The 26,116-nt window shown below is 48.5% G+C and overlaps 1 protein-coding gene across 1 annotated transcript; it reads left to right on the forward strand.

The window, feature by feature from the left end:
• The first annotated feature begins 7,912 nt into the window (after positions 1-7,912).
• RPAP1 (RNA polymerase II associated protein 1) lies at positions 7,913-24,564 on the forward strand. Its single transcript, XM_087822189.1, has 24 exons — positions 7,913-8,951; positions 9,254-9,402; positions 9,682-9,771; positions 10,241-10,361; positions 11,025-11,246; positions 12,271-12,450; positions 13,451-13,566; positions 13,810-13,908; positions 15,026-15,127; positions 15,311-15,478; positions 15,962-16,144; positions 16,269-16,403; positions 16,497-16,667; positions 17,181-17,338; positions 17,779-17,937; positions 18,094-18,295; positions 18,728-18,837; positions 19,079-19,274; positions 19,482-19,634; positions 19,864-20,006; positions 20,728-21,484; positions 23,558-23,734; positions 23,882-23,941; positions 24,049-24,564. The coding sequence occupies exons 1-24, from the start codon at positions 8,771-8,773 to the stop codon at positions 24,196-24,198; spliced, it is 4,182 nt and encodes a 1,393-aa protein (XP_087678315.1). The 5' UTR covers positions 7,913-8,770; the 3' UTR covers positions 24,199-24,564.
• Positions 24,565-26,116: the final 1,552 nt, after the last annotated feature.

A 26,116-nucleotide genomic window follows, 5' to 3' on the forward strand; every position in this document is an offset into this window, starting at 1 on the left:
TCAACTTTTGTTCAGACTGAGTCCAAAACCCAGCACCTGCCTCTCAGCATGTAAAGCATCTCAACACCCTGGGCACTGCCAACCATCAGGCCCCCGACACTGTCGTGACTCAGGGCTCCCACCATAGGATCTACTAGCACCCCTTCGTGCCTCTTTCATGAGCCTTTCGCCCAAATTCCCCAATTCGTGCTCCATTTCCCAAGATCTTGGGCCTCGACTCTCCAAGCTCTTCTTGGTAAACCTCAGGTTTTATCTGCTAGGCCAACGCCCAGGGGCCCATATCTTTGGAGGTTGTGATTCTTCCTCGTTGGTTCCTCAGCTTCTACCCCCCACCACCCAGGACATGGTATGAAAGTTAGCTGTATAATTACAATATCCAATAAAACATTAGTTATTATTAGTAGAGCACCTTGCACACAGTAGGCACTCGGTAAATAAATAGGCAGATGCCTGTTAAATAATTGCCTCAGAGCGTGACCTGTCCCACAACCAGTAATCACTGGGGTGGCTGTGCCCACGGACATCCTGTCAGGCAGATGCAGAGCTGGCTCCAAATCCAGGCTATCAAGTGTTCCCCTCCCCTTGCCTCTACCTGGGCCCTGGAGCTTACTCCAGAGGGCCCTTCCCAGAACTCCTGGGTGGGGAGGAGAGACAAGCCACTCAGTCCCCTGTTTTCCGCAGCCTCATTGGATCTTTCCAGGGATTCGCCTTCTGAGCAGCAGGAGTCTGCCTCTTCTTCCACTTAGCCCCATCAGTGCTTGTTTATTAATTACTATAATGATAACAACAGCAGTGCTGGAAGCAGCCTCAGATCCAGCTGCGGGTGCCCCCAGGTGGCAGCACAAGGAGAACTCCAGAAGAGCTGTCAGTTGGCTCGCGGGGGCCAGATTCTTCGGTTTAGCTGAGCACTCTACCAATTTTATTTTATTTATTTATTTATTTATTTATTTATTTATTTATTTATTTATTTATTTATTTTCCAATGCTTTTCAGAGAGAGTGGAAGGGGGAGAGAGAGAGAAACATCGATGTGTCGATTGGTTGCCTCCCGTACTGGTCCTAAGCAGGGCTGGGGATGGAGCCTGCAACCGAAGTACATGCCCTTGGCCAGAATCAAACCCTGGACCTTCAGTCCGCAGACCCATATTCTAACCACTGAGCAAAACTGGCTAGGGCTCTACCAATTTTCTTGGATACTGTGGGTTGGCTCCAGAATCCTTTCCTAAAGAAAAGAAAAGAAAAACAAAACTTGCTCCTTTCCAGAATCCACAGATTCTGAGCTTGGGCTGAGTTGGATGAGGGCAGGCACACATCAGTCTGGGGCTGAAACCAGCTCCCCCAAGGGCCAATACTGCGGCAGGGTGGCTGCTGCACCCCAACACTTGATTGAGCACTTGTTACTTCTCAAGGCTCTCTCCCCCACCTCTCCTCTCTAGAGGGGACTTCAAGTTTACAGTGGAAGGAAGCTTCCTCCTATTGACTCTGACTGACACTGGAAAGACCCCACCTAGAGAATGTTAAACCCAGAGCCCGAACCCGGCCTTCCACTTCCTTTGCTCCCCTCATTCCCTCCCGCCATTTCCTGAACTCTGACAAGGAATCCCAGTCCAAAGACCATCCTTTGCCACCCGCCAAAATGGGCTTCTCAGACGTGTCATGGGTGCCACTGCATTCTCTACTCAGAGCCTAGACAAACTTCCTACTTCAGCTCCAGACCTGAGGCACATCATTGTCACCCTCCAGCAGCACACTTTCCATGAGGGGGCAAGAGCCCTGAGTTCCTGCTTCCTCTACCCGTGCTCCTGAATCCCTCTCAATTCTTAGCACTTCTACTTGCAGGGTAGGGGGGACTATAGGGTCCTGATCTTCTGAATTTCTAGATCCCACATAGGGTGCTTGCCTTCCTGAGCCCCCACAACCCATTCTTCTTACCTCTCCTCTCCTCTCCCCTCCCTCCCTCCCTCTCCTCCCCTCCTCTCTCCCTCCCTCCCCCCCCTCCTCTCTCCCTCTCCCCCCCCTCCCTCTCCCTCTCTCTCTCTCTCTCTCTCCCCTCTCCCTCTCCCTCCCCCCCCTCTCCCTCTCTCCCTCTCTCTCTCTCTCTCTCTCTCTCTCTCTCTCTCTCCCTCTCCCTCTCTCTCTCTCTCTCTCTCTCTCTCTCTCTCTCTCCTCTCTCTCTCTCTCTCTCTCTCTCTCTCTCTCTCGGCATGGTATAGGACATACTGTGAGGGTATGCAAGCAGGCGTGATTTTGTGGGAGAGGTGCGTAGGTGGGTGAGAGGGTGTGCATTGTGATATATGAGGGAGGGTGTGCATTTGTGCAAACTCTAAATGTGACTGACGCTTTGTGGGTGGATGGGGAGAAAGTGCGTGTGTGTGAGTGTGTGTGACTGGAGGAGGGTGGCTGCCTATGCCTGCAAAAATCTCCCTTCCTTTCATGAACGCATTGCTTGGAAGGAAGCTAATCAAATCAACCCAAGGAAATGTATTTGACCTAATGCAGGAGCAGCTGTCCCGGGAATTTTTGTCCTCAGAACAGAACAGGAGCCAGCTATGATCTATCCCTAGGGAGTAAGAAGGGCTGCAGGGGAGATAAAGGGCCACCAGCAGTCCCTTATGGATGGAACTAGCTTGAGTCCTGGCATTTTCCTACTCAGGTGAATTAAGTATCTGCCCGCTCTCTGCCTTTTATGACCCAGGACTGTCCAAGAAGGCCAAGGATCCAGAAAAGGCAAAGACAAACCTGGAAAGAAAAACTATCTGCCCATAGTAGCAGAACACCCTAACGGCAACTTCCAGCATTCACAGGAAGCAGCTGCTTCATCGTTTTCAGAGTTCGGGCCTCCTCTTCCTGTCCCCTCACCCTGCGGTGTGTGTGTGGGGTAGACCAAGAGGGAGCCAAGGTGAGCCATGGAGTCCTGGCCCTCTCCCCAGCTCTATGGCCAAGGACCCAAGGACCTACAATTTCCCCAATACTGGTTAAAGAGGTGAGAATTGAGAAGTTTCACTTAAGGAATGGGGCAGGCCACAGACTGTGTTCTCCATCACGTTCAAGAAAGCAGGGAATCAACCCCCGTGGGGCTCGGAGGAAAACTACCTGCAGGTGTGATTCCAGGAGCGCTGAAGACTTGCTGTGCCTGCCAAACACACCTCGCCTGAAATTTCTAAGCCAAAAACAATGCCGCTCCTTGGCCAGCCAAAGATGAAGCAGAACAGGCAATTCCTAGGGAAAACCACACTTTGATTTATAGTCACAGGGGACTTTCAAAGGATCAGATTTCACCCAAAAGCAGACTTAGGAAGTAGGAAGAGCAATAAGTTTGGGGTTTCTGAACTAGCAGATGGGTCCAAATGTGTGAAAGAAAAATACTTGTCCTCTTCAAAATTTCACTTAGGGATGGCAGAGTTTCGCCTAGAGAGGAAGTGTTTCATGTGTGCGCGCGCGTGTGTGTGTGTGTGTGTGTCTGTCTAAAAACCCTGTATCTGACCCTGGCCTGTGTGGCTCAGTTGGTTGGAGCATGGTCCGTACACCAATAGGTGACGAGTTCGATTCCAGGTCTGGGCACATACCCAGGTTGTAGGTTTGGTTCCCGGTCCAGGTGCCCATGAGAGGCAACCAATCAATGTTTCTCTCTATCTCTCTCTCCCTTTCTTTCTCTCAGACCAATAAAAAACATCCTCAGGTGAGGATTAAAAAATAATAATAATATCTGGCTGGCTGTATTTCTCTTTTTGACTTGACCCTCTTTAACCGCAGCCTGGCAACAGGCTTTTCTGGCTCTATTTTTTTTAAATGTATTATAGAATATTTTTAAAATTTTTTATTTATTGATTTGAGAGAGAGAGAGAGAGAGAAACATTGATTTGTTGTTCTACCCATTCATGCACTCACTGGTTGATTCCTGCATGCCCACCAAACCCGCAACCTTAGCATATCAGAACAACGCTCCAACCAACTGAGCCATCCAGCCAGGGCTTATTATGGAATATTTTAAACATACACACAAGTAGAGAGAATAGTATAATGATAAATCCCCAATATGCCTATCACTCTGCTTCAATGAAAAAATTGATTTGAGAGAAAAAGAAACAATAACCTGCTGTTGCACCCATTTATGCATTCATTAGTTGCGTCTTCTATGTGCCCTGACCAGAGAGCGAACCGGTAACCTAGGTCTATCAGGACAAGGCTCCAAGCATCTGAGCTACACGGCTAGGACTTACCGGAGTTTTCAAAAGCAAATCTTAGCTATATAATTAATTTCAGCTGTAAATATTACACTACATATCTGTAACAGACTTTTAAAAAAATTCATCCATATATAGACTCAGGTGGTTATATATAGAAATGTTTATAAATATGAAAAATATAACAGTATACACATATATTTCCTTTGTCAGCTGAGAAGGGTAAAAAAGCAAGACACTCCAGTGGCAATGAGCATATTTAGCACCCAAATCTTTGTTTCTAATACTATTTTCTAATAAAAGGAACCAAGAACCCTTGGGAAAATGCTGATTCTAGGATTGGAACAGGAAATATACAAGGTGAGCCTGGAGCATTTTATAGTCCCAGAAAGTAAGGAAGTGCCCCAAAACAAAAAAACCCAAACACACACACAGTGATGGAGTATATCAAAGGGTCAAATATAAATATATATTTGAATACATAGATTAATAGGGAGCATAGGTAAATCTCCCATGCAGAAGAATTACAAATAATTTATGTAGATACTTGACTCTCAAGAACGAGGTGCATAACTCCACACTCAAGTGTGGGCTGCATATAGTGACTGCTCTCCAAAAAGGACAGGATGGAACACAGTGAGGGAAAGTAACTTTAGAGTGGGAAGATCTGACAACCATTACCTCAGCAAGATGATTAAGGTTAACACCAAAAGTGGTAAGTCATGTTGATAGTAGCTACACTTGTAAAATAGCATTTTAGCTCTGTGGTCTTCCTCCCCAAAACCCAGAAGCCCAGTCTAATAATGAGAAAAACATCTGACAAACCCCAATTGAGGGACATTCTACAAAATACTCTACCAGTATTACCCTAAACTGTCCAAGTCATCAAAAACCACAGTCTACAAAACTGTCACAGTAATAAGAGCCTAAGGAGACATGACAACTAAATGTAATGTGGCTGATGGACAGAAACAGGACAGAGTAAAGCTGAGGATATCTGAATAACATATGAACTTTAGTTAGTAATAATGTGTCAATATTGGTTCATTAATTCTAAAAAAATGTACCATATTAATGTTAGGTGTTAATAACAGGGGAAACTATGTTTGGGATAAATGAAAACTCTGTAATTTTTCTATAAATCTAAAACTATTCTAAAATAAAGTTTATTTAAAAAACACACATATCCATATCCAATAAAAAATGTTTAAATTCTTAATATCATATTGCATCCAGTTTGTGTTTCATTTTCCCCAACAGTCTCAAAAAATGTATTTTTACAGTAGGTTTGTTTGAAGCAGGATACAAATAAGAACCACATATGTAATACATAATGTCTTTCTCTTTTGGACATAAAACTTATAGAAGAAATTTGAAGAATTTCCCACAATCTGGATTTGGTTAATTGTATCCTTGTGCTATCATTTAACATATTCCTCTCCCGCTCATATTTCCTGAAGATAAGTAATTAGATGTAGATGCCTGGCCAGATTCAGGTTCAATTTTTTGGCATGAAGCCTTCTGAAGAAGTGTTTTGTACTGTACTTCCAACTGTATCAGGAGGCATATTATATCCAGTGGTCCCACTTTTAGTGATGTTAAGATTCATCAGTAGATTCATAAGTTGGCTACCTGATCCATCCATATAAAGTCCTAATCAAGCTTTCACTTAATAGTTTTATTAGTCATTGATGATCATTGTCTGGAGTGGTTGCAAACAATGATTTTCTACTAGCATTCTTCTTGTATTTTGGCTCCAGTTTCCCTCCCTCATCTTCCATAACTTCTGACCAGGTCCAGTACTATTTTGGACCTCAAGGTTGACTTAATCCTAGGAGCTGAAATTTACTGCTGCAGTTGAGATCAAGAGAACTAAAGAAGTCCTAGTTGGTTTTGCTCAGTGGCTAGAGTGTCAGCCTGAAGACTGAAGGGTCTCGGGTTCAATTCTGGTGAAGGGCACGTACCTGGGTTGCAGGCTCGATCTTTGGTTCTGGTCTGGTCGTGTGCGGAAGGCAACCGATCAATGAAAGACACATAGATGTTTTTCTTCCTCTCTCTCTTTTCCTTCCACTCTCTCTGAAAAGCAATGGGAAAAAATATCCTCTGGTGAGGATTTAAAAAAGAGAGAGAGAGCTCTAGTTGGTTTGGCTCAGTGGTTAGAGTGTCGGACCGTGGACTGAAGGGTCCCGGGTTCGATTCCTACCAAGGGCACATAACTTGGTTGCAGGCTGGACCTCCCGCCCCAGTTGGGGAACAAACTGGAGGCAACCAATCAATGTGTCTCCCTCACATTGATGCTTCTCTCTCTCTCTGTCTCTCTCTCCCCTCCCCTTCCACTGTCTCTGAAAAGCAATGAAAAAATATCCTCAGTGAGGATTTTTTTTAAAGAGAGAGAGAAGAACTAAAAAGTTCTATAGAATATCTGGAAACTTGTTGAAAATGCAAATTCTTGGGTCCTATTCCAGACCTACTGAATCAGAAACTCTGAGGATGAGGCCCAGCAATCTTTAGACACACACACACAAACACACACACAAACACACACACACACACATTGGTTTTAGAGACGGGGAGAGATAAAAATAGCAATGAGAGCCCAGCTGGGCATGGCTCAGCGGTTGAGCATCAACCTAGGATCCAGAAGATCAGGGTTTGATTCCCGGTCAGGGCACATGCCTGGGTTGTGGGCCGCCGCCAACAATGACTCTCATCATTGATGTTTCTATCTCTCTCTCTCCTCCCTTCCTCTCTCTGAAATCAATAAAGATATATTTAAAAAAGAAAAGAAAAGAAATATCGATGAGAGAAAAACCAGGGCATGTGCCCTGACCAGGAACCCAGCTGGCGACCTCTTGGTGTGTGGGACACTCAACCACTGAGCCACACTGGCCCAGCCCAGCAATCTGTTTTAACAAGCCCTCCAGGTGATTGGTGCCTGCTAAAGTTTGAGTACCACTGTACTAATTATTGGCTGCCCTAAGATGGCCTTCAACAAAGCAATGATTTACTAAGGTCCTATGTGCATGGCAATATGCTGGGTGCTGAGCATTATGGATGCAAAAAAGAACGCCTCATGCCCCCAAGGAACTCAGTCTATTCAAGGGAACAAGACATACGCTTATTAAAAGGTAACTAGTGATAGCTGATAGTCGGTAGTGCGTTCCCAAACATGCCACACAAATGGCACAGGTGGAAGGTCCCAAGGAAAGTTCAGTGAGCAGCCAGGTTGGTCAAGGTTTTAGAGTTGACTCCAGCTAGGCCTTTAAAGAAGAGAAAGACTTTGGGGATAGGGTGGAAGGGAAAACAGAATTTCCAATAAGGTGCACTGGCATGCAGGATGGCAGAATGCTCACTAAGGAAATCGCCTTGGGCAGTGAGGCTGCTTTTTCCTCTCTTCTTACCGCCACCGTTCCTGCAGCTTGGGTGCTGGAATGCAGGATGCGGTTATCCGCGCTGGTGAGAAACCCTTTGCCTCTGTCCCGGGTGTTGTATGTGGCGAAGGGCCTGTGCTTGATGTACATCCTAAGGATGTGTTCTGACTGTCGGCGTAGAACTCATGCGGCGGGTAGAAGTCAAGCGGAGGACCTCCGCGCTCGCCGGTCCGGAACGCCAAGGCTGCAAACCCCAGAGGGGGCGGAGCCAGGCCTGGAGGGGCGGGGCCTGGCTGGGAGGCGGGGCCCGCTGGGGGCGGAAGCGCAATCTGGTAGCGGAAGCCTGCGGGCCAAGATGGCGGCGCCCAGGCGGTCCGGGACCGAGTAAGTTGCTGGGCTAGAGAGACAGACTTCAGGCGATCTCGGCCGAGGACTCTGGTGCAGAGCATTTAGTTCCTTTGTCAGAGCCTGCAGAGTGTGTTTGGACTGCACAGGCGCGGCCGCGGCCACTTCGGTGTGGAGATCCCGGGCACGGCCCTCCATCCGCCGGCAGCTTGGGTTGAGACTCCGTGATTGCTCTTTGTTGACGAGGGTGGTCCAAGAGCAAGCCCGTCCGCAGAGCCCTACCGGGGTTGTGGGGCTCCGCAGTGTACAAGTCTTTGGTGAAGTTTATTCTTAAATATTTTATTCTTTTTGATGCTATTGTAAGTGGAATTTTCTTAATTTCATTTTCTGATCGTTCTTTGCTGGTATATAAAAGTACAAAATAATTTATACACATATCGATCTTTTACAGTCCAAAGTGTTTTACTAATTCAGTGCTTTTAGTCCAGGCATGTTCTGTCCAGTTTGATACAGAATCACCACTACCTGGTATGGCATTTATCTGCTTGGCTCCTGGTGGCACTTTCCTTAGTTACTCTAGGATTGTAACTGAGACTTTTATCATCCACAGGTTGTAAACAGCCTAAGTAACCAGTAAATATTGTTGCTAGGCTGATGATATCAATGAGGGCTGAATAGGAAGGGAATGGCTATAAGGCATGAATGAGGAGTAACGAGTTGACTTGAACCCAAGGAAAAAGTCTTCTTTGATGCCCAATAAAGAGAACCAAAGTTCAGTTAAAGGGGGCATATGTTTATTGCTTTTAGGGGCGAGTAAGAGGGAGTCCCCATACCAAAGCAGTGCTGGAAAGAGTTGCACTGGAGTGTCAAGATGCTGTCGAGACCAAAACCAGGGGAGTCCGAGGTGGACCTGCTGCGATTCCAGAGTCAGTTTCTTGCAGCTGGCGAAGCCCCAGCAGTGCAATTGGTGAAGAAAGGAACTAGAAGAGGTGCCAGTGCTAAACTGGACCAGCCTCCACTGCAGGATCATCGGGATGTGGTGATGCTGGACAGTGAGTGGCTGTGTGTGTGTGAGGCTAAGGAGGGGAGGGTATAACCTCAAGGTCTCCTTCCTCTTCCTGATGTGGCTGGATTCTACCCATTATTATTTCATGCACTGCATAGCCTTTGTTGCTGCAACCCCATTTTACATAGGAAGAAACTGAGGCTCAAAGAGGCTAAAGATCTTGCCCAAGGTGACACAGCTTGAGCCAGGGCCCCTTAATAGCTGATTTTCTTTGGCTTTCCCCTAGCCTTCAAACTCTTCCTGGGAATGTGTGAGTATCCTTACATCTGGTTTTTTTTTTCTTCCCAGATCTCCCAGATTTGCCCCCAGCTTTGGTTCCTGCTCCCCCAAAAAGAGCCAAGCCCAGTCCAGGCCATCCCCTGGCTGACCATGAGGACCCTGAAGAGAGTCTGAGCAGGCATGATCAGCACATCACTGCTGTCTTGACTAAGATTATTGTGCGTCTCACCCTAGCTGAATGGAACAAGGCATCCTAGAGCAGCAAGGATATTGGGTGGGGGTGGTGAGCCTTACGAGTAAAGGGTGATTTAGAAAGGTGGGACTTTATTCCCCTGTAGTCAGGTTGGGGGCTGGTTTAGAATCACTGTGCCCTAAAAAGCAAAGTGGGTTTGTAATTTCCTAGAGTGAGGTTCTAGTTATACAGAACTGGGGCTACTAGCATAGGCTCCAGCCTGTGGAAATGTCTATCATCACTCCTTTGTGCTCTGTTGCCGCAGGAACGAGATACGAGTTCAGTGGCTGTGAATCTTCCTGTGCCCAGTGGTGTTGCATTCCCCCCTGTATTTCATCGCTCTCAGGAGAGACAGGTAGGCAGGGGTAACCTTAGATAGTGCTTAGGGTGCAGTAAAGTGAACCTCATAGTGCATCTTCTGCAGATCGATCATCTTAATGATAAACAATTCTGTTAATAAAGTAGCACCATACTAAGCACTTTATATACATTACTTTTTTTAATCCTCATAATAACCGTGTAAGGTAGGTAACATTATTCTCGTTTTTTCAGATGAGGAAACTGAGACCCCACCCAAAAGATAAATGATTTGTCCAATACAATACATCTAATAGATAGAAGAGCTGGAAATCCAGCCCAGGTCTGTTAGACTTCAAGACCTGTGCTCCTATAGTGCCCTGCTTTTTCTGAGGACTAGGGTTGTGACCCTTGGAGATTAAGCAATTTTCTTTTATCTCTTTGTCCCAGTGACCTTGGTATAAAGAGGTTGAGAAGAGAATGGGGTAAGGAATATCAGTCACCAGTGTTTTCTTTTTGCCCCATAGAGGAAGCCAGCAACATCTGGTAAGAGAAGCATCTTTGCCCAGGAAATTGCAGCAAGGAGAGTATCTGAAGCCATTGTCCCACCAGTTAGAGGAGTTGTGTCTGCCCCGGACAGACCAGAGGGTGAGCTGGTGTTGAAGTGGCATGAGCTTGGCTTGTGATGCATGATCATAGAGTCATCTTTGGATATACACATCCCCTGCTTCATACATGAATTGCACATGAGCCATCTAAAGAGGAAACTGTCCCATATTCTCAGAGTATTGCATATAGGTGGCTTGGGTCCACATCTGGGACTTAGATGCAGGGAGAGGGCAGGCCAAGGAAAAGGATAGAAGTGTCTGGCAGAGACTGTAAAATAAAGATAGAAGCCAAGATTCCTTTTCCTGGCAAGGCGTGGCTCAGCAGTTGAGCATCGACCTAGGGTCCAGGAGATTGCAGTTCAATTCCCGGTTAGGACACATGCCTGGGTTGTGGGCTCGATCCCCAGTCGGGGGCGTGCAGGGGGCAGCCGATCAATGATGACTCTCATCATTGATGTTTCAACTCTCTCTCTTTACAATCAATAAAGATATATTAAAAAAAAACAAAAAGACAAGATTTCTTTAAGCCATCTTATATAAGTCCAAGGGGACGTGGAGGTAGGGAGTGGAAGTAGGGGTCTCCACTCTGCGCCTGGCAAAGCTCTAGGGCCTCCATCTGTCTCCAGGGCTAATGGGATTGGAGAAGAGGGCCAGAAAGCCCAGTTGGTATGAGGCAATTAAACTTATCATACACTTCTTCCAGGTGCTGTGACCTGTGATTCATTCACACCTAGGGAGCAAGATCACCAGCTTCCATGGGGCAGCCACAGCTTCCAGGGACCCCATCTGGTCACAGGGAAGGGGCTTAGGGGTCAGGAGGCTGAGCAGGAAGCCAAGACCATCCATGAAGAGAACATAGCAAGACTGCAAGCCATGACTTCTGAGGAGATCCTGCAGGAACAGCAGAGGTTGCTGGCTCAGCTTGGTATGGGTACCTGGCTTTCCTGTCAAGACCAGGCTAGGAAGGGACTGCCACTTATTGAGGAAAGCTTACTGTGATTGCTAGGTATTGTGCTGAGTACTTTAATGCATTATATCATTCTGTCCTTATACTGTTCCTGTGACGTAGGTGGTATTAACCTCATTTACTTATGCAAAACATGCTCAAAATTTTAAGAAATTTTGAGGGTAGCTCAGTTGGTTGGAGTGTCATCCTGATGTGCCAAGGTTGTGGGTTCGATCCCTGGTCAGGGCACATACAAGAAGCAACCAATGAATGCATAGATGAGTGGAACAACAGATTGATGTTCCTTTCTCTCAAGTCAATAAAAAAATTTTAAACAGTCAAAATAAAAAAACACCAATTTTTAAGAAATTCTCCCCCAGGTCACACAGCTGGTAAGGAACATGGATGAGATGTAAACCTAAGTTTGTGTGGTCTCACAGGCCCTACTCTTAACCACTCTGTGTGTACTGTACGACCCTAATGTAATAGGCACTATATTATAGCTATTCTCTAGTATGGCTGTAGTACAGTCTGCTATATGATACTCTGCTATTCTATACCTTGCTCCTAGTTTCTGTGCACCAAGTCAATCTTATTCCAAACTGTATATCTAGCACCTATATATAGTTTATATTAGGTTTTTAGTGAATGTTTGTGCGTAAGTAAATTAGCATAAAGAGAGAAAATGTCCCCCTAAATGCCTTCTCTTTCACCCTAGTCAGCATTTATTCATTTATTCCACAGCCAGTTTGGGTCTATAACCTGGAGCCAGGCACAGGGATGGACATAAACCTGGGCCACGGGACTGTGAAGGGTGGGCAGGCAGGTCCCAGTGACAGGTATGGGTCATTGAGGCCCCATGAGAGCCCTGGGGGCTCAGTTTAGGGCTGGAAAGTGGCTTGTCTTGACCTTGACACCCATAGGCAGACTGTTCAGGTTTCGGGTCTAGCAGAGGTTAGGGAGTATCTGCCTTCACCCACTCTTTCCTCCACCTCTCTTCTAGATCCCAGCTTGGTTGCCTTCTTGAGATCTCGCAGCTGTACCCATGAGCAAGCAGAAGAAAACGCCACCAAGGAGCAGGGGCCAAGAGAACCCTCTGCTGAGGTCACTGGAAAGGAGTCCATTATGCCAACTTCTGCCAGTGAACCTAAGCAAGAAGATGAGCAGGAACCAGGAGCTCCAGGTTTGGAGGAGGGGGCACATCTTTGGGGGAATAAAAGTAGAGGAAAGTATTCCTTCTGGCAGATGAGAAAAGAGAATCTTCTCTGTCCTTGAACATCTAACGTGAATCCTCGTTATTGCCTTGACATCAGTCTTCATTTGCTGGCATATATATTCTTCCTGCACATGCTTCCTGTTTTCTTGTCCCATTACTTCTCCGCCCCCTTCCCTGGTAAGGGACAGCAGTGTGTGATAGCTGAATGGCCCTCTCCTCCAACAGACCATCTTCTGCCTGCCTTTGCTATAGCTGCCCCAGCTGTAGCTCCATCCATCCCAGTTTTCTGCCTCTGCTCTCAGTGTTGGAGGGAAGCTGGCAGGGCCAGGGTGTTGGGAGAAGAGTGACGCAGGTCTTACAAACACAGACCTGAAGCAGACAGGCCAGTGGGAGCACTCATTTCCCAGGAACTTGATTATTTTATTAGTGATGAACAAAAGAAAAAATTGAATTATGAGCCAGGAACCTCTTGCTGTTGGATGGACTCCAGGCCAGCTAACCAAGTTGGGTGGGGCATGGGGGTTGGAAGGAAGAGGTGCTTATGGGTGGGTGTTTTTGTATCTTGCCTCCCTGAAGCAGTAGAGCTGCCCCTACTTCATTGTCCCCACTTCTCTGCTCCTTTAGGAGGTTGGTACTAGGCAGTGAAGAACTATGTTTTCTCTGATACATGTGGTCCTCCCTTCTCTGCTGCCTCGCTCTTCTCTTCCTTTCTTCTCCTCTTCCTCTTTCCCCTCCAAATGAATCCTTGGGGTCACATAGGGGCTAGAGCCCAGGGACTGGGTGTGTTCTGCTATATCTCAGACATTCGCCCAGTTCCAGGAGTTCCAGATCCTGGGCCATGCCATATAGCCACAGCTGAAGTCAGGCTGCCAGACCCTTGGGCAGAGGCGGATGTGGCAGCTGCTGGATGATGGCTAGGGCCGCAGTGGGTCAGTGAGGGAATACTACTCTGCTTCCATCTCCCCAGCTCTGTCACTGCCCGTGGCCCCCCACAAGGAATGGCTGCACATGGACACTGTTGAGCTGGACAAGCTCCATTGGACCCAGGACCTGCCCCCAGTCCGGCGGCAGCAGACACAGGAGGTGAGCGCCGGGTGAGAATGGGGCTGCGGCTCTTGTACCCGAAACTCAGGCCCTTTTCTTCCCCTGAGCTTAAAAAACATCTCTTTTCTGTGCTCACCCTCCTGGCACCACAGGCCAGAGGAGCCCATTATCAGTAGAGTCAGGGACCTAAGTCCTAAGAGGCCTGAGATTAAAGGTGAGGAGTGGATGTGGGGAAGTTGCTGCTACCCCCAGCCTATAGTCCTCTTTCTCTTCTCATTATAGAGGATGCAGGCCCGATTCAGTCTTCAGGGAGAACTGCTGGCTCCCGATGTGGACCTACCCACCCATCTGGGACTACACCACCATGGAGAAGAGGCAGAGGTGAGGCATGGGGCCCAGAAAGGACTGGGCAGCTTTTAACAACCATGTGGAAAAGGACCTCTGGTCAGATGCCTTGGACCTCCTTTGTGCCTTATTCCAGTTCATGGCCTTGCTATCCATTCAGGTTCCTATCTCGAGATCTTTCTCCTTGTTCCCTCACTTTATAGTCAGTTCCCAGAACTTGCCAGTTTTCTCACTTCCCCTTGATGCTTCCTAGATAAGACCCTTGCTCCCTCTCATCTGCTCAATTGCTTTGTCTTCCAACTCTCTCTGCCATGCCATCCATCCCATCCCTCATGAGGCTGCCACACTGATCCCTCTGGGCCATCCCTTGCCTCAGAAAGTTTCCTGACTCCCCTCTGCTCAAAGAATAAGGTCTTGCCCTGGCTGGTGTGTCTAAGTGGTTAGAGCATTGTTCCATGTGCTGAAAGGTTGTGGGTTCGATTCCCAGTCAAGGGCACGCGTGCCTGGGTTGCAGATTCGATCCCAGGCCCTGATTGGGGCTCATGCGGGAGGCACCCACATCGATGTTTCTCTCTCTCTCTGCCTCCCTCCCTTCCACTCTCTAGAAAGCAATGGAAAAAATACCCCTGGGTGAGGGTTTAAAACAAAAGAATAAGCTCTTGGCTCCTTAGCCCCGCAAGGCTGTCCTTCCACAGTCTCTCCCTGCCTCTCTCACTCCTGCCACACCATTCTGCTACCCTCTCCCCACATACATCCTGTGCTTAAGGTCCTTCAGGGCTTAGCTCCTAAAGCCTGCTCCAAGGAATGAATGCCTTTACCCTGTGCTCCAGGCCAGGCCATTGAAGCTCCTCCCACCCACTAAGACCATATCACTTTTCCTATTTCCCCTTCTCTCTTTCATATTCTCTGGTTTCAAATTAAATACTGATCATTATCTTCTTCCCAATCTGCCTTATGTCATGATTATTTGTATGCAAATCTTATGTTCTTTACCATTTTGAGGGTTCATGGAGAGCAGTGGCAAGAGATATCACTTATCTTTGTCTTCTCCTTGACTCCTAACTCAGTACCTGGCATATAAGGATTTCTGTGTATTTGTTGGGGGGTGTTGCCCTGTATCTTGGCTCTTTCTGACTTCTTGTCCCTGCCCTAGAGAGCGGGGTACTCCCTACAGGAGCTGTTTCACCTGACACGCAGCCGGGTGTCCCAGCAAAGAGCACTAGCACTGAATGTGTTGGCCCAGGTCATCAGCAGGGTGAGTGCACTGCTGGTTTGGGCCTTCCTGCCCCTACATCTCACCTCTCAACCTTAGACTTTCCCACCTCCTACCCTTTTCTCATTAGTCCATACACCAGCTGTCTGTGGGTGGGCAAGTGAAGGGTTTAGGACAAAGACTCTGTAACTTCCTCCTGCAAGGTTTTATTCTCCTGTCTCCCAGGCCCAGGCTGGTGAATTTGGGGACCGGCTAGTGGGCAGTGTCTTGCGCCTTCTTTTGGATGCTGGTTTCCTTTTCCTCCTGCGCTTCTCCCTGGACGATAGAGTGGATGGGGTCATCGCAGCTGCTGTTCGGGCTCTTCGAGCTCTGCTGGTGGCTCCTGGAGATGAGGTACAACAGGGATAGGAATGAGGCTTGAAATATCAGGGTCCCTCCCTAGCTGGTTTGGCTCAGTGATTAGAGTGTTGGCCTGTGGACTGAAGGGTCCCACGTTCAATTCCAGCCATGGGCACATACCTCAGTTGCAGGCTGGATCCCTGGCCCTTGTCAGCGCATGAGCGGGAAGTAACCAGTCGATGTTTCTCTCTCTCTCTCTCTCTTCCACTCTCTCTGAAAAGCAATGGGAAAAATATCCTTGGGTGAGGATAAAAAAAAGAAAAGAAATATCAGGGTCCCTCCTCCTCCTGCTGGGCATGCCTTCATTGTGAAGGCTTTGCCAGGCAGAGCAGAGAATGGGATGGCAGTGTTACCCTCTTCTCTTAAGGCCCCAAAGTCTGGAGCCTTGCCCTTCTCTTCTTTGTGGGTGGTCCCACTCTCTATTCCTGGACCCTTTTCCTGACTGACCCCTTCTTCCTACCCCATTCTCTCTGGCAGGAGCTCCTTGACAGCACCTTCTCCTGGTACCGTGGAGCTATGGTGTTCCCCCTGATGCCCAGCCAGGAAGACAAGGAAGACGAGGATGAAGATGAAGAGCTCTCAGGAGAAAAGGGAAAAAGGAAGAGCCCTGAGGAAGGAAACCAGCCTCCATCGGACCTGGCCCGACATGATGTCATCAAGGTAAAGATGCTATGACAGTTGCCTCTGTCCCATGACCTCGAGGGCATGCACATTAGGCAAGAGGGGTCTTCAAGGCCTGGGGCCTAGCTGCATTTGGCAGTGGATTTATCTCCCTAATCCCCAGGGGCTTCTGGCCACCAACCTGTTGCATCGGCTGCGCTACGTGTTAGAGGTGACCTGCCCAGGACCTTCTGTGGTCCTTGACATCCTGGCGGTGCTGATCCGCCTGGCCCGGCATTCCCTGGAGTCAGCCACACGGGTGAGAAAGAGGAGATGGAATGGAAAAAGAGCCTAACTGGGCCTGGTATTGACCCTCAGCCTCCCTCCTTCCCTTTCCTCCTGTTCCCCACAGGTCCTGGAGTGCCCTCGGCTGATAGAGACCATAGTTCGAGAGTTCCTGCCCACCAGCTGGTCCCCCGTGGGGGTGGGGCCTACCCCCAGTCTACACAAAGTACCCTGTGCAGCTGCTATGAAACTACTTCGTGTCCTGGCCTCAGCTGGTAGAAATATTGCTGCCCGGCTGGTAAGCAGGACACAGGGTGGGGGTGGGGGTGGGGGTGGGGCTGGGGCCCCCCAGACAGTGCTGGGCTGGGAGCTAAGCATGACCTCTGGACTGTGGGTGGCCTGCTTATGCCATCTTCCTCTTCTTAATCCAACTGCATAGAAATGCAACAAAAAACACCAGTCAGGAACCTAGTCACCTGGAACCTAGTATATCCTATAGGCCTACTCTGCTCTCATTATGAGAAGGGAGGGCTCCCAGACTAGAAAAGCCACATACAGATGTACACACATCACCCATAGCCCAGTAGCCCTGGAAAAGGTGCCCAGAAAATGCTTGCTAAAAAGAAGAGGAGGGGGTAGGGTGGGAGAGAAGGGCAGATGAGGTAGTTTCACCCTGGCCCAGAGCTGTGACCCTGTGGCACCAGAGGGGCCTGGAATAGGGCTGAGTTGAGTCAACCTCTGTAGTGAGAGAACCTGAGGTTACTTGAGACTCCAGCTGACCCTGATCCCCAGACTTTCTCTCCACCCTCAGTTGAGTAGTTTTGATCTCCGGAGCTGCCTGTGGCGCTTTATGGCTGAGGCTCCCCAGCAACTGGCCTTGCCCCCAGAGGAAGCTGAGATGCTGAACACTGAGTCCTTCCGCCTATGGGCTGTAGCAGCCTCCTATGGCCAGGGCTGTGACCTTTACAGGTGAGGAGAGACAAGGGGTAGGTTCCCTGGGAGACCCCTCCAGGTTTGCACTCTTGCCTAACCTGATGACTCAGCCTTGCTCAAGAGGGAGGCTGAAAATGAAGAAGAGGGGGTTCTGGGAGTAATGACCAGCCAGGGGAGAGTGAAACAAATTCTGTGCTGTTGTGCACAGAATGTTGTCTACATTCTGTGTACAACAGCCTTACAGCATTGGTATAGATCAGATTTAAATTCCCTGTTGAGGAGAAGCCTTAAAGAGCTACCTCCTTCCCTTCAGCCCCCAACCTTCATTCCCTCTTAAAACCTACCAGGAGTACCCATCCCTGGGGCCTCCCTTCTGATCCTCCTTAACTAGACTGCAGAGGCCTAGAGCAGGCCCGCCTTGTATCTTACATCTCCATCTCTCTTCTACACTGAGAGGCAGTCATTGTTCTTCCCAGGGAGCTATACCCAGTGCTGATTCAGGCCCTGCAGGTCATGCCTAAGGAGCTCAGCACCCACCTCCCTCAGCCCCTGACCATGCAGCGGATAGCCTCACTGCTCACTGTCCTCACCCAGCTGACCTTGGCAGCCAGCAGCACCACCCCGGAACCCAGCAGGTAGGTCATAGCCCTGAGCTGCCAGCAGAGACCTCCTACCGAGACCTCTGGGACAGGCAGGAGAGCTCCTTCCCAGGGAGAGGGTGGCTAAAGCTTAGAGGGGAGTCGGTCGAGGCAGCCAGATCCTCATTGTGGCCCCTTTTGGCATTCCTGTAGTGACTCTGCTGGGGCCAGTCTGTCTGCCACCTCTTCCTTGATCACTTGGACACAGGTGTCTGGGCTCCAGCCTCTTGTGGAGCCATGTCTAAGACAGACCTTGAAGTTGCTGCCCAGACCTGAGATGTGGAGTGCTCTGGGCCCGGTCCCCACTGCCTGTTTGCTCTTCCTAGATGCCTACTACCAGGCCTGGAGCCAGCAGGTAAGTGTTGCCCGCCTGCCTTCCACCATGTCCTGGGTTCCCTGCCTCCATCTTAATACACTACCCTCTTTCTCTCTCTTATCTTGCCTCTCCACTCCCACCGTTTCCCACTCTCCCCCTTTTTCTTCCCACCTTCTGTCCTCTTTCTACCTCCATACCCAGTGGAGCTTCCACAGAGCCATGTTGGTGGGGACCAGAGAACCCTAAGCAGCAACTCAGCCTCCATGGAGCCTTTATGCTCTCTCAGGAACCCTAGACAGCAGGTGCCAGAGCAACCTCAGAGGCTTTTCTCCCTCCATGAGGGCCAGAAGGCAGAAGCCTCCAAACACTGACTCTTTTGGGTTCTTGGAATTATGGACTTGCCTAGGTATTCAGGGTCTAGGAGAATGGATGTCCTGGGCTGTCAGCTTACAGAGCGCCTTGGTCCTCCAGGCAGACTTGTGCCCAGGGGATTGGCTTCAGGACATGGAGCGCCTGTCGGAGGAGCTGCTGTTGCCCCTGCTGAGCCATCCCACTCTGGGAAGCCTGTGGGACACCCTTGGGTATGTACTGTCTGTGTAGTTATGGGGGAGGCAGTTTCTCTCCTTGTGGGATTCCAGGAGTTAGCTCCCTGGTCCATCCCAGGTGGAAGCCCTCAGCCTGAGGGAAACCTGACTCCCTACTAGACCTCAGCTGGGGACTCTGAGGAAGGTGGGCACTAGTCTGCACAGCCAAGCCCCACCTGATCCAATCTGGCACACATCAGGCTAGAGCCCCCCCTCAACTTCTCCATTCTGCCTCCAGGCGCTGCTCTCCTCTCTGCAACCCACAGTCCTGTGCTCCGGCACCAGAAGCTCTCCCCAGCCTCGTGTCACTGGGCTGCACAGGAGGTTGCCCCCCTCTCAGTCTGGCTGGCTCAGCCTCACCCTTCCCAGTCCTCACTGCCCTCCTCTCTCTTTTCAACACCCTAGCCCGGATCCACAAGGGGCTATGTGGCCAGGTGAGCCCTAGGCACCTGGTTAGGTTGTAGGCAGGGGGCCAAGATTCCAGGAGTCAGAAAGGAAGGGGAGGGTGCCCTTTGGGAAAAGGAGGCCTGTTCTGCCAGCACCCATTTTTCTTAGTTTGGCTGGGGAGGGAGCAGCCACCTGGGGACCCCCAGAAGGGATAAACTCACCTTCTAGATCTGAACAAGCCTGCTTTCCCTCAGCTGGCAGCTATATTGGCGGCCCCGGGACTCCAGAACTACTTCCTCCAATGTGTGGCTCCTACGGCTGCCCCCCTCCTCACACCCTTCTCTGTGTGGGCCCTGCGCCATGAGTACCACCTGCAGTACCTGGCGCTCGCCCTGGCTCAGAAAGCGGTGGGTACTCCCCAACCCCCCATACCTCTATCTACTCCGTCTACCCCACATTATCCCCATGCTGCTGCTGTGGAACCTGTGCTGCTTCTGGCAGGCACTGCAGTTTCTGCTCTTCTCCAGACCTGCCCTTCAGCATATATCCTAGGTACCCGCTTTGCTTATGTTCTCATCCTCACTTGTATTTGCTTTGTCCCCTCTCATCCCTGGGTCCCCCACCTTCTACCCACAGGCAACAATGAAGCCAGTGCCAGCCACCAATGCTGCCCTCCATCATGGCATGGCCTTGGCTCTGCTGAGCCGGCTGCTGCCCGGAAGCGAGCACCTTGCCCATGAGCTACTGCTGAGCTGTGTATTCCGGCTGGAGTTCCTCCCGTAAGTCCAGGGTTGGTGGTATCAACTCAGCCCTTTGAGATGGTGCTGTGGTTGTTGGCAGAACAGCCCTAAATTTGGAGCCAGGAGACCTGGGCTTAATTCTCTTTCTTCCATGGGTTACACTTAACATCTGTGAGCTTCCATTTCCTCATTAGTAAAATGAGTTGAGGATAACACACTAGAGAATTATGAGACTTCAGTGTGCTCCCTTCAGCAGGCTCCCTCCTGCTGACACTGTGTGGTATATGAACTAGTATACATATATCATAGCCAACAGTTACTGAGTGCTTACTCTGTGTCTGGTATTTCTTTAAGTATTTGACTATATTTTAAGTATTTTACCTGTACCATGAGATAGGTATTACTGTTTTTTAAAATTTATTTTTCGACTACAGTTGACATACAATATTATATTAGTTTCAGGTGTACAACATAGTGATTAGACATTTACACACCTTACAAAGTGATCACTCCGATAAGTAAATTAGTATTACTGCTATCACCGTTTTACCATGTGGAAACTGAGTAACAGAGAACTTTTGTAAACTTGCACCTAAGCAGCTGGCTCTAGTGTCCGTCCTCTTAACTGCCACACACACAAGGAAGGGTATTAGGGGAAATGGGAAGACCTAGGAACCTCTGGGAAGCCCTGGAAAGCTGGCATGGCCTTCTGGATGCTGTGTTTCCAGCCCTTATTTTTTACTTTTGGGTTCTGTTACAGGGAAAGAGCATCAGGGGGTCCAGAGGCAGCAGACTTCTCTGACCAGCTATCCTTAGGGAGCAGCAGGGACTCTGGGTGTGGGCGAGGGACTCTGCTGGCTCAGGCCTGCCAGGACCTTCCCAGCATTCGCAGCTGCTACCTGACCCACTGCTCACTGGCCCGAGCCAGCCTGCTAGCTTCTCAGGCCTTGTACCGAGGGGAGCTACTGCGAATCCCAGCTCTGCTGCTCCCCTTGCCTAAGGAGCCTCTGCTGCCCACTGACTGGCCTTTCCTGCCATTGATTCACCTCTACCACCAGGCCTCAGACACCCCCTCAGGGCTCCCTCCTGCTGACACTGTGGGCACAGCCATGCGGGCCCTGCAGTGGGTGCTAGTCCTGGAAAGCTGGCGCCCCCAGGCCCTCTGGGCTGTGCCCTCTGCTGCCCGCCTGGCACGGCTCATGTGTGTGTTCCTGGTGGACAGTGAACTGTTCCGGGAGACCCCAATACAACGACTGGTGGCAGCCCTCCTGGCCCGACTCTGCCAGCCTGAAGTCCTGCCAAACCTCAACCTGGATTGCCCACTTCCTGGCCTGACGTCTTTCCCTGACCTCTATGCCAACTTCCTGGAGCATTTTGAGGCTGTCTCTTTTGGGGACCACCTCTTTGGGGCTCTGGTACTCCTTCCCTTGCAGCGTCGGTTCAGCGTCACCTATCGCCTCTCCCTCTTTGGTGAGCACGTGGGAGCCTTGCGAGCTCTGGGCCTGCCTCTGACCCAGGTACTTTCTCAGCCCAGCAGGGCCTACCATGGGCATCCTGTACTGGACCTTGGGGGCAGTCATGAGCAGTGGGGAGCTTTGGTGGGCCTCTGGTTCCTTATCTTACCTCCTCTTTGAGGAGATTAAGAGAATCCATGAAAAGGGTTTAACATGGTATCTGGCATATAGTAGATGTTTGTTCAAGGCACAGCTTCTTGATCGTGAGGTGCTGTGATCTAGATAAGAGATGTCCTAAATCCCAAGGTAGTTCTAAATTATTCATATTTTAGGTGGTAAGTCAGGTTTCAGAGACGGGAAACTTGGCTTCCCTTAAGGAGAGGGCTTTATGGAAGAATAGGAATTGACCTGGCATTGACCAAGAATATACCTAGTGAAACAGCGTGAGCAGAAGCTCAGAGATGGAGAGAAATGTGACAGGGCCTGGGAGGAGGATGGAGTCTGATAGGATCTCAGTTTGGGAACTTGTTGGAAACAAGGCTAATAAAGTCTTTGAGGGCCTCAAATATCAAGCTAAGGAGTTAAACTTATAAGCTGTAAAGAGCTATTTTTTTTTTAAGATTTGGTTTTAAAATGTTCCTTATAACTTTCTGGTAAACTTAAAATAGAAGTATTTTAGTATATACATTTAATATATGTATATAAAATACGAATGTATATTTTATATAAAAACTAAAAATTTTTTTAAATTAAAAAACATTATTACAGTCATCTGTAATCCCACTGTTCAGTGGTAACCATTTTAATTTTGGTTTATCTTTTTACAGTCTTCTTTATATGCATATATATTTTTATAAAATTGGAATCACTGCTTAATGTTTTCTTCATTTAATGATTATATAATAAGCATTAAATAGTCTAAGAAATCAACATTTTTTATTATTATGTAATAATTCATTGTGTAGGTGTACCCTAGTTGACTTTACCAGAACCCACTGAAGTTGTTTCTGATTTTTTGCTTTAAAAAAAAATTTTTATTTTTTTATTTTTTGAATTTATGATAAACACTATTGAGAGCTTTATCTCTTTCTCTCATAATAATCTCTGCACAGAATTAAGAATAACTTTATTTTTTAGAAAGGATGGGAGGGAAAGAGAGAGAGAAACATCAATGTGAGAGAGAAACATTGGTTGCCTCCCACACGCTCCCCAACTGAGGATCGAACCCACCACCTTTTGGTGTACAGGACATCTCTCCAACCCCACCACACTGGCCAGGGCAATGACTTTTTAGGAAGAGAATTTCTGGTCCAAAGAACATGAACTTTTGAAAGATTTAATGAGAGCCCTGGCCAGTGTGGCTCAGTTGGTTGGGTTTGATCCCATGCACTGAAGGGTTAACATTTGGATTCCTGGTCAGAGTGCATGCCCTGGTGGCGGTGGCAGGCTGGATCCCTGGTAGGGGGTGTGCCAGAGGCAGCAAATCAGTGTTACACTCTCACATCGATGTTTCTCTCCTCCCTTCCTCTCTCTAAAAATCAATAAAAACCTGAACAAGTTTTTTTTTTTAAATCAATAAAAATATATATTTTAAAGTTTTTAAGAGATTTTTTTTTTTTTTTTAATCTTCACCTGAGGATATGTTTTTATTGATTTGAAAGAGCGAGGAAGGGAGAAAGAAAGAGAAAAACATCAATCATTTACCTCCCATATGTGCTCTGCCCAGGGATCGAACCCACAACCCTGGTATGTGCCATGACTGGGAATTGAACCTGCCAACCTGGTGCATGGGACAATGCTCCAACCAACTTAGCCACATTGGCCAGGGCTGTGAAAGATTTGATAATATAATTGAGCGGTTGAACATGACATTTTAAAGTTTTAATTTTAAGTAGATTAAACAAGTAGTGGTAGGCAGCAGAGATGCACAACTGCTTCTCAGTTTCCCAGTTTCCCTGACTTTCCAGCTTTTTAGTTTTTTAACCTTATCCTTGTGATAGAGAGGAAAGTATGTCTGTCTAGGACACGACCTCTGCCTTCATGATTTGATTCATGTGACGATCAGCCATCTACCCTATTGTACGGTGATGCATACTCCCACTCTCACCCTCAGTGTATTTCATCTCCCTGTCACAGTTGCCTGTGTCCCTGGAATGCTACACGGGGCCTCCTGAAGACAACTTGGCGCTCCTTCAGCTCTACTTCCGGGCCCTGGTTACAGGTGCACTCCGTCCACACTGGTGCCCAGTGCTCTATGCCGTGACTGTGGCTCATGTCAACAGCTTCATCTTCTCCCAGGATCCGAAGAGCTCAGTAAGTTACATCCCCATCTCCAGAGGGGGAAGGGAGCCTGCAATTGCCCTGCCTTTGGGCCAGCTGGAGAGGAGATGAGGGCCAGGCAGGGTCAGCGATGGGTACCAGCCCTTGGCCCAGTGCGACCTCTCCCTATTCTGCCTCTAGGACGAGGTAAAGGCTGCCCGCAGGAGCATGCTGCAGAAAACGTGGCTGCTGGCAGATGAGGTAGGGTTGGGTACATCCTGGAGAGAGGGAGAATAGAGGGTCTTTGGGGAGAGATATCTCAACAGGATCTCACTACCCACTTCATAAAGTTTCTTCCCTCTTTGCAGGGTCTCCGGCAGCATCTCCTCCACTATAAACTTCCTAATTCTACCCTCCCAGAGGGCTTTGAGCTATATCCCCAGTTGCCCCCTCTGCGTCAGCAGTACCTCCAGAGACTGACCTTAGAGATGACCCAAAATGGGGTATCAGAGACCTAGTATAGCTGCTATGGATGAAGAGATGGATACATTCTGGATTTCACCAATAGATGCCTGGCCAGACAGAAGGGCTTTGTGTCCTAAGGGAGGGCAGGAGACAAAGGAGCAGAAAGCTTCCCTTCCCGGGAGCAGGCTGTTTGAGTTTTTTGGAGCAGGGTGAGCTCTACCATTATATCCTGATATCTCAAGTTCAGGATCTGGGGCTCCTGAGGATCAGTGCTGGGAGTGAAGGGTGATTTAGCTATTTACCCCCTCTTGGGGACAAGACAAACTAAGTACACCTCTTTTTCTCCTCCCGCTGACCCAGCCTAGGGTATATGAATGCTATAACTGCACTGAAATAAACAGTATTTTCTGAGAATCTGATTTGGACTAATTTCAGATGTGTTAGTTCAGAATTGGTATCAAGGGTTGGGTTATCCCAGGGGAGAAATGTGAGAAAAATGGGAGAAATCATGAGTGGAAGGTGAAAACAGTCCACATGTGGAGACAACAAAAATGTGGGTCCCAGTCCTGGAGTGGAGTCAGACCAGGGCAAGGTTCTTGGGATTGTAGGCACTTCTGGAATGACCCTCTCAGCACTCCCCTTAAAGTATAGGCATCCTGCCTGGCAGGGCGTGGCTCAGCAGTTGAGCATCGACCTAGGATCCAAGAGAGACCTAGGATCCAGGAGATCGGGTTTCGATTCCTGGTCAGGGCACATGCCTGGGTTGCGGACTAGGCAGCCGATCAATGACTCTCAACATTGATGTTTCTGTCTATCTATCTCCCCCTCCTTTCCTCTCTCTGAAATCAATAAAGATATGTTTACAAAAAAAAAAGTATAGGCATCCTTAATGAAGTAGGTTAGCATCTTGTCTTGTGGTCCCCCATTTCCATCATCAGCTATCCTGAAACATGAAGAGGCCTGAAATCAGACTATTGCAGTAGCTGTTTCTCTTAACTATTTGGCCTGCTATAACAATACCATAGACTAGGTGACTTATACACAGAAATTTATTCCTCCCTGTTCTGGAGGTTGGAAAATCCAACATCAAGATGCTGGCAGATTTGGTGTCTGGTGTGGGCCTCCTTCCTGGTTCATAGACAGCTCTCACATAGCAGAAGGACAAAGGAGCTCTCTGGGGTCTTTTTATAAGAGCACCAATCCTATTCTGCCCACAAGGATGGAATTCTCATGACTAATCACTTTCAAATGGCCCCACTTCTAAATACCCTCACATTGGGGATTAGATTTCAACATATGAATTTGGTGAGGACACAACCATTCATTCTTTTTTTTTTTTTAATATCGTTATTGATTTCAGAGAGAGGAAGAGAGAGAGATAGAAACATCAATGATGAGAGTCATTGATTGGCTGCCTCCTGCATGCCCCCGACTGGGGATCAAGCCGCAACCCTGGCATGTACACTGACTGGGAACCGAACCACGATCTTCTGGATCCTAGGTCGATGCTCAACAGCTGAGCCACTCCTGGCCAGGCAACGCTTCATTCTTGAGCACTGTCCTACAAACACCCTTTTCATAATGGACTATCGGTGGTAGGCAAAGCCTGGGGAGGAGTGGGTCAAAACATAAACTTTGGTTCATTGGTTCATCTATTTTTTTTTAATCCTCACTGGAGGATATTTTTTCCATTGATTTTCTAGAGAGAGTGAAGGGGGGGAGAAACTTCAATGTGAGAGAGAGACATCGATTGGTTGCCTCCTGCACCCGGGGATCGAATCTGCAACCCAGGTACACCCAGGTCTGTGTCCTTGACCAGGAATCGAACCCTCAATCCTTCAGTTCACGGGCTGACACTCCAACCACTGAGTCACACCAGCCAGGGCCATCTCTTTCTTTTGATAAGAGTTTCTAACACAAGCTGTCATTTGTTGTATGGAATTATTTATATTAATGAGTATCATCAATGAG

Source organism: Miniopterus natalensis, chromosome 1 (assembly GCF_054644295.1).
Source record: "Miniopterus natalensis isolate mMinNat1 chromosome 1, mMinNat1.hap1, whole genome shotgun sequence".
NCBI classification, from domain to species: domain Eukaryota; kingdom Metazoa; phylum Chordata; class Mammalia; order Chiroptera; family Miniopteridae; genus Miniopterus; species Miniopterus natalensis.